At 40.4% G+C, this 13,350-nt stretch overlaps 2 protein-coding genes across 3 annotated transcripts; one reads left to right on the forward strand and one right to left on the reverse strand.

Moving 5' to 3' along the window:
- Positions 1-5,436: 5,436 nt before the first annotated feature.
- paf1 (paf1, RNA polymerase II associated factor, homolog (S. cerevisiae)) lies at positions 5,437-10,658 on the forward strand. The gene is given in 14 exon segments (NM_001140028.1): positions 5,437-5,646; positions 5,856-5,885; positions 6,140-6,232; positions 6,395-6,516; positions 6,636-6,702; positions 6,814-6,915; positions 7,029-7,134; positions 7,795-7,863; positions 8,070-8,173; positions 8,311-8,427; positions 8,666-8,794; positions 9,016-9,121; positions 9,317-9,398; positions 9,515-10,658. Coding segments are annotated over 14 exon segments (1,599 nt in total). The 5' UTR covers positions 5,437-5,596; the 3' UTR covers positions 9,937-10,658.
- A 274-nt stretch (positions 10,659-10,932) lies between these two features.
- Positions 10,933-12,792, reverse strand: gmfg (glia maturation factor, gamma). Of its 2 annotated transcripts, none has more exons than XM_082955468.1 (7): positions 12,662-12,792; positions 12,078-12,174; positions 11,880-11,929; positions 11,730-11,781; positions 11,525-11,605; positions 11,246-11,319; positions 10,933-11,104 (listed from the first exon to the last, which is right to left on the reverse strand). In XM_082955468.1, the coding sequence occupies exons 1-7, from the start codon at positions 12,662-12,664 to the stop codon at positions 11,033-11,035; spliced, it is 429 nt and encodes a 142-aa protein (XP_082811594.1). In that variant the 5' UTR covers positions 12,665-12,792; the 3' UTR covers positions 10,933-11,032.
- Positions 12,793-13,350: the final 558 nt, after the last annotated feature.

The following is a 13,350-nucleotide window of genomic DNA, read 5'->3' on the forward strand; positions in this document are numbered from 1 at the left end:
TTCTCTGTCCAGCTATTACATTCCTCTCCTTGTACTCTGTGTCATTTGGCATATGTATGGAGTGATTTCAGCTGTTGTATTTTAATTTGTACCAGGATATTGCATTTGTATTTCATGATTCGAAACAACTGAATGAATATTGCATTCAGATTTTAAATTCCATTTAAATTTTATTCAATATTCAAATGCAATATTTAAATATTCAGTTTCATTATGGTAGATATTGCATTCATTGTCTGTATGAAGTTTACAAACTATAATTTAAAGTTTTCATATCCAACTTCTCAGATGCATTCAGATTCAGTTCTGTAAATTCAGATAAAAAAAATCAGAGACAACATCCTGGTACTTTGCCAGCCAGGAAAGGTAATTAAGAACAGATAGGATCAAAGGCTGTGTTAAATGGAAGCTTCTGGTGGTTTTTTGAAGCCAATGTGGCATTTTGAATTTATATTCTTCCTATGAATTTGTCTCTAGCATTTGAACCCTAGTATAACCCCATTCCTGAAAGCTACGACTCTGGAACATGAATGTGCCTTCGGTTCCCCTCTATTATGATCACAGGGTGCGTTAGAAGGGAGTGTAAAAAAAAATGCATGTTTTGTCATACCCATGGTATACAGTCTAATATACCACGGCTGTCCGCCATTCAGCATTCAGGGCTCGAACCACCCACTTTATAATGGTGCCATAATCTCTGAACATGAGATCAAAGGGGGGTGAAATGTGACTGAGGTGGTTCGAAATCCATGCTCTTTTGATGAGTAGGCTATCCTTGCTGGAGACTTGAAGACTTTTTTTCAAATACAAGTTACATTTATGGATTCAAATATTCAATCTGTGCATTACACATTCAAAAATATTAAATGAAAATGCAATACCCTAATACAAATACACAATTATAAAATTAAAATACAATTTCTATTGGCACTGAAATCGCTACACACATATGACACGAAGTGGCAAGGAGTGGAATGATAGTTTAAGACTGGTACCCAGACTAGTGCATCTAGACCAAATCTTTGCTCCCCAAATTCTGTGCAGTAATTGCGGATTCTGACTCCCGGAAACTCAACTCTCTGGTAACATTTGTTGGAGCATGCAGGCAAAACTGTCCTTGAACAACGAAAACATGCATGTTAGCTGGCTAAATAGCTATACAATGTTATATTTGATCAAGTGAAACCATATTAAAATCTCAAATTAGTTATTAAGCAAGCTAGCTAACTGTTCTAGCTAGCCAACAATACAAAAAACTCCCAGTCAGCTGGTGCTAATTGCTAGCTAGCTGTAGCATTGTGATATTCACGGACTTGGATACCGTTAAATCTGTTCCCATCACGATTAAAAGGTAAAATACTTTATTTTCAATATTTCTTGTTAGCTGGTTATAATACAAATCACCAAGATTGAGAGTTAGCGAGCAGCTAGTTACCCCCTCACTGAACACAGCTGATCAACTTTCATCCATACTTAGCTCGGACATCTGCTAGTTGGCAAAGACCAACATTCTGCTTGTTTGGTTTGGGCTTGAGTTCATGTACTAACTAGTGTTGATAATCCCTGAAATGACCTTGCTTTCAACCAAAAACCAAACCCTGTTTGCAATCGATATCTAAAATGTATATTGTTTAATATTGTTATCTTTCCTTAGCTGTAGTCATGTTGCTCCTACCAATACCTTCTCTATTGGTATGCAGAGGACTGTAGTGTTATGTTCCCCTATGGTTTAACTCTCCTCTCTCTGTTATTTCTCATTGTAGAAGCCCCAGGATGGTGTGTGAGCTGCTAGTCTCCTCACTGTGGTTCCTTTTTGTCATCTTCTGGGTGGAGACCATAAGTGTGTGGCTGTTCCTATGCATCTTCTACCAGGACCAGGCATTTTATCACTGGGGAGATGGGTATGAGTACATAATCATATTTTACAAACAAGCAACTTGCTGATTCTTAATTGTCTTACAAATATCCAGATGAAGTATCAAACAGACCTTCCTTTCTCATTGTGTTACTACAGGGTATTTGCAGATGACCCCGGCCAAATGCTGTACATGTTGAGCAGGTGAATCCTAATATTGATTTCTGTCTGTTCTTGGGTGTGATCAGATGAAATGCAGTACTATAACTTGTATCTGAAGTGGAAAACTATACTGTTAATAATAGTTATTACCATGTAGCACATCACAAGAATATGTTTACCAATACTGGCAAGAGAATGGGCATGATCAAGTTGAGTTCTTGACACTTTCATGAATAAAGTCTCCATTGTTCTCTTTCCACAGAGTGGATCCCTCTGGACAGATGCAGACCTGAAACAGTGAAAGCATATGAGGAACAGCACATAATGGATTGTTCTCTCCAGATATAAAATGATGGGAGCTGTATGTTTGAGACACTCCTATAAAATAATGAGAATCAGTAGTATTTTTCTACCTCCCTGCTCCTGGTTCCCTCCTAGATTTAGCGCATGGTCATTGTCAACATGAAGAAACTGCATTGAATGCAGTTGGATTGTTGTTGGATATGGGTAGAGACACCCAGCTTGGCAAGAAGAACCAGGGAGGGGGTCTTGCCGTAACTGTGGAATAGATGCATAGTGAGGCAGCTAAGTGTTCCCCACCAAAGCATGAACCATCATACATATGTTCTATTTCCATTGTCTGTGTTAATATGTGATATAGGTCAAACAATGTGGGAAAACACTTGGCAGATGCTTTGAAAAAATATTTTTACATGAGGTTTAGTCCATAGCCAATGTCATTTTTGTGGATTTCGGCAGACTTGCACATTATCATGGTTGTACACATTTTAGTTTGTTTATTTGTTTGTTTTCACATCTGTGTCTGTATACATCATCTGCTTCAGTCTGGGCACTTACATAACAGTGTCACTGGATTGTTTTGCTATGTAAAACACTAACAACATTATTGACATGATACACATTCAATTAAAAACTTTACTCTTGGAAATCTTCCAACATGACGATAATATAATATGCACTCATCAGTATTTTGTCATTTGCGCTCAAACTAAAATGTTGAATGTAGCTTTTTTTTTTGCTGTTGTAAAGCTCACACCACACTAATAATGTCATGAATGCTCTTCTAGCAAATGTGGAAAATTATTACAAACCTTAGATGAATTCTACATTTTGACTTGTACCTGTTCATAACTTGTAAATTGTCTTCATTGAAGATCATCCTTCTGTAATGTCAGTCAGCCTAACACAAGTATTGTCTTTGTAATGTTGACTTCTTCTTGTTTAGGAAAGTGGCATGTTGGGTTAAACTGGGCAGTGACACCAATGGTACGTTTGGTTTTATTTGTTTGCATCTGAAGACAATAAATTCTGACATTTTCCAAGCTTGTTGTACTACTATTTCAAACAGTTTCAGATTTGCTGCAGATTGATGGTTGGTATATAATTTCTCAATTTTATATTCCAATACAGTAGAGGGCAGTGATGTGTTATTTTAGTATCTTGCTTTCCAACGTAGAATCATATAAATTGATAAGGGGTAGTTTATGGTACCACCAAAGATTTTTATGACTAAACCAAGATGGACCACAGCCCGTTGTTTCAAATGAGAACAAATGAGCCATAGTGGGCAGAGCAAGCAAGGAGGTGGGCAGAGCCAAGAACGAGCTAGCGAGATCCTATTGGCGCATTCTAGCAATCATTTGCATATTTCCTTTGGGGCACGTCTACTCTGTGAAGTGCGCGTGTGCACAAACAATTCGCCTTTGCACCCCTGCTAAACAACGCCTTTTTTAAAACTTTGTCAAAGGGTAAAGTCTACTAAACTTAGTTCACTCTGTTCGTAACAAAAAACTGTATTGAGATCAAATGTTTCACTGATGAGTAAATGTCGGCTAAAATCCATCTCGTTCCATCTTCTCCCACTACCGACCCCTATACAAAATGATCAAAACTTATGGTAGAAAACATGTAAAATTAACATAAGAGACAATGTGCCATTGAACATTAATAAATGGAATTGACAAATATATACACATTTTCATTCACTACATCAAGGGGTCGGTATTGTTAAATAAAAAAATTAAAAACACTAAATCAGACTTCACCTCTGAAGTGATCGAGGTACACCAAATATGCTCTACACAGGACCAATAGTTTTCCAACGGTCACTGTCTGAGACTAATGTAAAGACTCTGTCATAAGAAGCTGTGCAGCCAAGGCAACTAGGTTCTTAAAGTCTGGAGGGTCAGTCCTGTTCTTTTCACATTGGTTTTCGTTGCTTCCCAGTGGCAATTCAATTTACGGGCTATATTGACATGGGAAACATATGTTTACATTGCCAAAGCAAGTGATTTTTTTTTTTTTTTACTGTAAACACTACACTTACAAAAGTTCCAAAAGAATAAAGACATTTCAATGTTGTAATGATGTACAAAAATAAATAAACATAAATATAGGTTATATTTACAAGGTGTTTGTTCTTCACTGGTTGTCCTTTTCTTGTAGCAACAGGTCACAAATTTTGCTGCTGTGATTGCATACTGTGGTATTTCACCCAATAGATATGGGAGTTTAACAAAATTGGATTTGTTTTCGAATTCTTTGTGGGTCTGTGTAATCTGAACGAAATATGTGTCTGTAATATGGCCATACATTTTGCAGGAGGCATCTCAGTTTCCACCTCATTTTGTGGGCAGTGTGCACATAGCCTATTTTCTCTTGAGAGCCAGGTCTGCCTTTGGCGGCTTTTCTCAAAAGCAAGGCTATGCTCACTCAGTCTGTACATAGTCAAAGATTTCCTTAATTTTGGGTCAGTCACAGTGGTCAGGTATTCTGCCAATGTGTACTCTCTGTTCAGGGCCAAATACCATTCTAGATTGCTCTGCTTTTTGGTCAATTCTTTCCAATGTGTCAAGTAATTATATTTTTGTTTTCTCATGATTTGTGTCCTGGCGCTCTGTGGGGTCTGTTTGCGTTTGTGAACAGAGGACCAGCTTGCTTAGGGGGCTCTTCTCCAGGTTTATTTATATGTCAGTGATGGCTTTGTTATGGAAGGTTTGGGAATTGCTTCCTTTTAGGTGGTTGTAGAATTTAACGTCTCTTTTCTAGATTTTGATAATTAGCGGTTATCGGCCTAATTCTGCTCTGCATGCATTATTTGGTGTTATAGGTTTATACTTTTGCAGAATTCTGCATGCGGGCTCATGCTCCTCTCACCACCGTATTTGGTTGTGAGTGGAACCGCTAACCGGATGCTTTACATTTATATATCTGGTGAAATATCTGTCTCTTTGTTCTATCTGTGGTACCACTGCCTACCACAAATCTACATACGAGATATAGCAAAAACTGACCGTATATCTGCGACGTAATTATATTCAGGCAGCTCGGAAGCTACCCATGAAAATATCAGGGGTCCTACTAGTTGTAAGGCGCATCTAGTCAGGACAGAAAAGCAAAAAGAGCGAAAGCTCAGAGTACTTTGGAGTAAGTAGCTAACTAGGTAATCAACGGAGTTTCTCTTTCTTTCAGGTAAAGTGTTTTAGTAAGGAGTGACTTCAACGGTTGTCTGAATTTCTAAGAAACTATTCTTCCAGTCGTGGTCATTCTTTTAAGATCATGGCTCCAACTATCCAGACACAAGCACAGCGAGACTCAGACGGTCACAGGTAAATATCCTCTCCGATGTATTTTCTTTACCGCAACTAGCTAACGTTAGGTAACCTAGCTAATGACGATTGATTGTCCCGTGATAAGTTAACATAAGTTAAAATATTGGGGGGGGGGGGCACTGTGTTACTTCCTATTTCTTCAGTCTTTCTTCAGTCTATCAGCTGAGTGTAGCTAACAACACTTGTTTTTCTCTCCACGTGACTAGGAGTTCATCACACAGAACTGTTCCAGAGAGGTATGCATGCAGTTTGTTTTACATGTTAAAACAAAGTGATTCAGTTACAGCTCAAGTTATTGTGTGTTTTAAATGCAAAGGGGGTGGAGGGCTGGCGATATCATGGACAGATCAAAACCCATATGACCATTTAGGTAGTTATCAGTTTGGATTATGAGGCATCAATGGTTGATAGAACATGTTTTTGATGACTACTTCTTCTTTGTACACTTTTGTAATGTGTGACTCCGTGTTTGGCCCAACCAATCTCCCAGGTCTGGAGTGGTCTGTCGGGTAAAGTACTGCAACAGCCTGCCTGACATCCCATTTGATCCCAAATTCATCACATATCCATTTGACCAGCACAGGTAAAAACCCTTGTTCCTTCTGCCATAAAGGTCAGTCAAGTTGTTACGTCTATTAAATGTATAGTTGTTGTACCCACCGTGTGCAGCTTTTATTTTCTAAGCCTTCTCCCATAAATACTGTACTGTAGCTGACTCTGATGTTGTGCTGTCTGGTGTTAACAGGTTTGTGCAGTACAAGGCTACGTCGTTAGAGAAGCAACACAAACATGAACTGCTTACTGAGCCTGACCTTGGTGTCACCATCGACCTCATTAACCCAGACACCTACCGCGTCGACCCCAGCAGTACGTTTCTGAACGACACAAACGCACGCTGTTAAACCACACAGTCAGTATATTTTTGTGGTAGTTACTTGAAGCTTGTGTAGTATTGATTTAGAATTGTCCCATCCTTATTTTTGTAGTTCTTCTTGATCCAGCTGATGAGAAGTTATTGGAAGAAGACATCACAGCTCCATCCAGCTCGAAAAGGTTTGCATACAGACTGTGTACCAGTCAATACAGTGTCTTTGTGACAAAATTCAATGAAAATCTTAATGACTTGGGATCTGTGCTATGAGCCTTGTATTTGTCTTCCTGTAGATCTCAGCAGCACGCCAAGGTAGTCCCGTGGATGAGGAAGACTGAGTACATCTCTACAGAGTTCAACAGATATGGTGTCTCCAATGAGAAAGTGGAAGTCAAGTGAGTGTGACCTAACAGGCTAGCTAGCCACCACATTCAGCATACACACTTCCCATTTTGTAGTGTTTTCTGTTTGTCCCACCCCTAATATAACCTATGTGTTCTGTCCTTAGGATCGGTGTGTCTGTGAAACAGCAGTTCACAGAGGAGGAGATATACAAGGATAGGGACAGCCAGATTGCTGCAATTGAAAAGACCTTTGAGGATGCACAGAAACCGGTGAGAGTGCCCCGTGTTTGGCTATGCACAATTCACTGTGCTATATTCAGTCCAAATAGCTCTTACAGTAACAACATCAAAGTCAATGTCCAGCTACACAGAGATCACACAGTTCATTGTATGCTCCTTCTAATATGAAGATTGCAATATCCTCTTTCATTCCATCAAAGTTATTGTACAGATGTTGGATCTTAATTGTTCCTATATTGTCGCAGGCAAAATAATCCTGCAGCAACATCATTTTAATGTCTGTAATATTTCTTGATCGGTGGTCAAAATCAGGCGACATGAAAAGTGGGATACTGTTAATATTTGTATTTATTTTACCTTTATTTAACTAGGCAAGTCAGTTAAGAACAAATTCTTATTTTCAATGACAGCCTAGGAACAGTGGGTTAACTGCCTTGTTCACGGGCAGAACGACAGATTTGTACCTTGTCAGCTCAGGGATTCGAACTTGCAACCTTTCGGTTACTAGTCCAACACTCTAACCTCTGGACTACGCTGCCTACTGTGTTAGTGTGGTTTTTCAGTGGATTTATGTAAATTGCGAAGCTCATCAAAATTTCCTGCGGTGAAGGGAAATTCTCCGCAACAGAAGTGATCAAATTAAGATTCTACATCTGTATATCACACGTGGTGTTCATCCTCTTCCCCCAGATTGCCCAGCACTACAGTAAACCCAGAGTCACTCCTGTGGAGGTGATGCCTGTGTTCCCTGACTTCAAGGTGAGCACCCATGATGCTCAACAGGACATACAGTACCATTGTATTGGCCTTGGCTTCCTATCTGAATTATGCCCATGGTCTTTGTTTCTGGGCAGTCATTGGTTCCTTTATCTGTTCTATGCTGGATGCGTTTAGCTGTTGTTGTCTATCCCTATTGTGTTTTGATAAAGAGTAAGCATTTGTGTGTACTGTTCTCTGCTCCCCAGATGTGGATCAACCCGTGTGCTCAGGTAATCTTCGACTCTGATCCTGCTCCTAAAGACATGTCAGCACCCCAGGGTGTGGAGATGATGTCACAGGCCATGATTAGGTGAGGACAAAACAATGCCACATTGTGTGTGTGTGTGTGTGTGTGCCTGTGAATTAAAAATTAAAAAATAGTGTGTGTGACTGTCCTGCACTATGACAATTTACACCCTGTTTTGAATTGTTTGTTGTGCCCTGCAGAGGTATGATGGATGAGGAAGGAAACCAGTTTGTGGCCTACTTCCTGCCCAATGAGGAAACTATTCGCAAGCGCAAGAGAGATGTGGATGAGGAGCTGGACTACATGCCTGATGATCTGTGAGAAATCCAACAAGCATTTGCACTAACCTTGAGTAGACAGGACACCAACAATTCTACTGATATATGAACTATCCCTATCAATAATATTCAGGTTTCACATTGTCATTGTCTACTTTCTCATACCTACTTGGTTCACCTTGTCCAAGTACAGAACCTGTAGGATGTTGGAATCGCTGAAGCACACTTACTGTAACATTGAACTAAATGTGATGGTGTGTGTGTGTGTGTGTTCTAGGTATGACTATAAGATAGCCAGGGAGTACAACTGGAACGTGAAGAACAAAGCCAGCAAGGGCTACGAGGAGAACTACTTCTTTATCTTCAGAGACGGAGATGGAGTCTACTACAACGAGCTGGAGACCAGGTAACCACTGGCCCGGCTGGGGGGGTCTCATAGTGGGGTCTGTTGGGTTTACATTGGCAGGAGGTGACATGGGATTGTCTTTGAAGAGAGAGTCACATTATTCTGGTAGATTTGTATTTGCTAGGGTGGGTTAAGTTAGTTTGTTTGGCCTGTGGACACCACCTGTGAAGAAGGTTTTTGGCCTGACTGTGTTGGCCTGACTGTGTTGTCCTGGATTGCAGAGTGCGGCTGAGTAAGAGGAGAGCTAAGGCTGGAGCCCAGTCTACTACAAACGCTGTGCTGGTGTGTAAGCACAGAGACATGAATGACAAGGAGCTGGAAGCACAGGTGAGACTGCTAATTAGGCCTGTTTTCTACACTGAGCATTACTTTCAATCTGTGGAAACTACTGTGTTTACTTAATAAGTGGACCTCAACACTGATAGAGATGAGCAGGTAGTGCTGGACATAAGCAGAGAAGTATACATTTGCAGACATCTAAATAATCTGAGTAATCATGACATCCGTCTTTGTGTCCATTAGGATGCGCGTAAGGCTCAGCTGGAGAACCATGAACCAGAGGACGAAGAAGAGGACATGGACTTGGGTAAACTGCAGGACTCTGGTCAGTCTCCCCCCTCTGTCCTCCCCAATGTTTACTACTGTGTCTGCAGAGGCTCTTTGTTTACCACTGCTTCTTAGGTCCAGATGAATTAATGATCTGTTTGTTTCCACTCACAGGTGATGAGAAGGGCAGCGAGAGTGAGGGAGACAACTCTGACAGTGACTCTGACAGGGAGGATGAGGATGGAAAGCGGAGTGGAGCTGAGGATGATGAAGAGGGAGTTAAGCGGAGGAGGAAGGCCAGTGGTAGTGGCAGTGAGAGTGGCGAGGAGGAGGTCAAGCTGGCGGATGAGGTGGAAATCTTCGGTAGCGACGACGACAGTGATGACGACGACAACGAGCCCAAGAATGGAGCAGCCCGGAGCAGTGGGGAGGAGGGCAGTGGGAGTGAGAAGGAGAGCCATAGGGAGAGGAGTAGGAGTGGCAGCGCGTCTCCGGCCCACAGTAGCGGGAGTGACCACTCAGAGGGTGGCCGTGCCCAGAGCGGGAGTGGCAGTGAACAGGCCTCAGACTCCAGCGACGGCAGTGACAGTGAATAAGAGCCTAGGCCTTCTTACTGTGACAACGCCAGCACACCATGCCTCACCCCCGAGCTCCAGCCAGCCCACGCTGACAAGCCCCACCCTCAGAACAGCCATGTCTTTACAGACTCAGTCTGAGGCTAGCAACTCATTCCTGTTGAATGTTACAGTTTGCTACTTTTTTAGGAGAGATACACCCTCTAAGGGACTTCTACAAGGCTTTTGGGTACCTGTAAATGTCAGTTACTCATCTGTCAGACCTTTGCTCATAGATATAGCTGGAGCTACTATCTTAGTCGTTGTGTACAGTACATGCTTCATTGAACAAAATTCTTTCCTACCAACAACATATTTATTTTGTTCTTTTAAGCTGTTATTTTGTTAAGTCAGTTTGTCTTTATGGTTTGTAGATTTCTCACTTAAGTACTTAAAGTGGTGTGAAAGCAGAAACTTTTTTTCTGTTTAATTTTCTGGTGTGCATAAATCTGTTAAATATGTTTTTCTTTGTCCTTAGCGTTTTGAGGATACAATGCATTATAAATGTAATTGGAACATCCAATAAAATGTGGGAAAGTTTAGCTTTTTTTACGTTTTGAACTAAACTTTCAAAATAACATTTTCTGCCAATTTCTTGTTTCCTTCCCAAAAACTGCTACTATGAACCTGTATAAATTCAGTTGTATGATGGAAACCTCTCTTAACATTTAGACATTGTAAATAAATGGTAGTAGCTGATTTTACAACATTTATGGCTGTATGTTTCTTATACTGCTAACAGTCACCCTCTCCAAAGTCCCCTCTTTATAGATGAACATGTATTCCTGCAATCATTTTCCTTCCAAAGTGGTGGTAATGTAGCCTGGTCCCAGATCTGTTTGTGCTACCATGTCAACTCCTTGTCACTCATTGGTGTGACAATTCCACAAGGAGTTGACAAAAGAGAGCAGAAAGACTGGCAACCAGGCTGGTAATAATGGTTTCTGAGTACAACTAAGGAATAAGAATGCAATAACATAAGTGACACCATAAGCAATTTATTGCAAACCAGTAATGAAGTTAATGTACTGGTATGTTCAAAACATGCACTTTTGCCAACTTGAACACAAGTGTCTATTCAGCGAAAGAAAGACAGTTTGTTTATCAGCCACTCTTCAGACAAGTCATCTATGTTTCGCGTCTCAAAAACCTATTGAGAAAAAAGGGGTAGGATCAGGCTAAACATGCATATTTTCTATTATAACTTCTCTATTTTCTGAGTTTAGGGTTGGGCTTACGCTCAGATCATTATTGTTGTCAGTCAATACTTGAAACAGAAAATAGTCCTGACCTTTGTGAGCTCTGCTGCGGAGACCAGTTGGTTCTTGCTGCCTGCGTACATCATTTGCTGCTCAGGCTTGCACCCTGTTGGGATGAGGGTGTATAAGTCACAGATGTATGTCCACAACCTTTTTGATCTCTCCATATGATAAATATTTATTGAATCTCATTACTTTCAATTATCACTTACTACCTTCGAAATGTTATTTTGTTCAAAGGGATGTTGTAGCACAGCAATGCTAATCCTTCACTTAATTGGCTATTCACTGAATTAGGATGAATTACTCACCCACTGGACTTGAGAATATGAAACACAGTGGGTAGGACACCCTGCCATCTGTATGGACGTATTTGTAGCTGTAAACAACGAATGTACACTATATTGTCAAGGAAATCCAATCACTGGTCAATGATACAACTCAACACTGGCAGTGCTGGTGAATATGGGTTAACATAGATTTCTGCTGTATCACTCCTAAATGTTCTAAAAGGATATCTTGGCTGCCGCTCGGGAAGTTCATTCCTCAGGTCATCTAGGGAGATGTCCTGAAATGTGAGTGTGTGTTTTGAGTTGAACTGGTATTGATACAGGTGTGGATGGATTTTAGTAATTATTATATTATCAGAAAGACAACGTGACTTGCCTCATACTCTTCCTCCAGGATCACAAGCTGTTTCTCCATGTCAATTTTCACTGAGGGAATAGGATAATTATTCTATATTGAGTCCTAGACACAGTATGTTTCTCTGTTTCTGGGTTTATTCGATTTTTTTATTTAATTAGGTGAAACAGGTGACAGTTGGGCTACTGAGGAACACGGTTTCAATGAAGTCTTACTCACTCAGGATGGCTGCATTGTTGGTCTCTTTTCGAAATCTAAACTTCTTCAGTTTTTCTTTCAGACTCTCATCCACCTCGCACACAACCAAAGAACTTGACTAGAATGTAAAAGTGAAACAAGTTCATCAACCGTGGGAAGTTTTGACACATTGTAATTGTATATGTTGGTTATATTGCTACTGTCAGGCTACATCATTGAAAGTTCTGTCATATTTCACTTAGAGGGAGAGAGAGAGAGCAAGAGAGAGAGTGGAGGGCAGACTGGGGAGAGAGAGAGAAAGGGAGGGATACAGAAAAATAGGTTTTAGAGCAACTTGTTTTGATATCTGAAGTTCAAGTTTCCATGAACGCATAGCTCATAACAAAATCTTAAAGTGACATTGAGGCCAGGAAGTGCTTTTGTTACATCATGGGACAAAAAAACTTCCTGTGTCAAGAGGGTGTGGGGTGATGGGAGGGGAGTAGCAAAAATAAATGTACGCCTGCCTAAAAATCTTTACAACATAAACTAGGACATCACTATCCATACCGAAATACATTTTCTTGGTAAAGTGCAATATCGTATAAATAAACGGTCTCCCATACCATTCTAGAAGAGGTTTTGTTTTGGGTTCTTGTCTGCAAAGATACTGTCGTATTGTTGAGGTAGTTCCTCCTCGGCCAACTGCTTGTGACAGGATGCTGTCTGACTCTCAAGATCCTCCTTTTATGTCGTAGCACATACAGTAGGGAAGGGCAGGCATTAACAAATACTCGAGCATCCACCCCTTCTGCACTGTGCCAGATCTAGCATTATTGAGACTGACTAATGTTATGGATGTTGTTAGTTCTATGTCTACATTCCCTTGTCGCTATATCCGGCAGCAAATCATGCCTTTTTAATAATACAATGTTTTATACCCAAAATAATTAGTGTTGCAACAAGATAAAACAACAAAGTGATATTCTCTTTTCACATTTGTTTAATGGGTGCAGTCAGAGAAAGCTGAGCATTCTTTGATAATCTGATTAATTCTACATGAGTGTTTTTAGCTTTTATTTAAAGAAATGGCAAAGTCACTGTCTGTGTCTGTAATTGATATCTTCATTCTTCAAATCTAACTGATCAAATGCAATCAAGCCAAATATGTTTGTTTGAGACCAAAGAGTTGAATTTGAATTAACAGAGTGCTTGATTTGACAGCGGCTATCCATCATATCAGAGAGGAAAAGGCGAAGCGAGAGGGATAATTGGGCCCAAAATCTGTCTTATCCCGCAGGTGGCGTTTTTTCGC

The sequence above is a fragment of the Salmo salar genome, chromosome 09 (assembly GCF_965601325.2).
Source record: "Salmo salar chromosome 09, fSalSal1, whole genome shotgun sequence".
Lineage (NCBI taxonomy): Eukaryota > Metazoa > Chordata > Actinopteri > Salmoniformes > Salmonidae > Salmo > Salmo salar.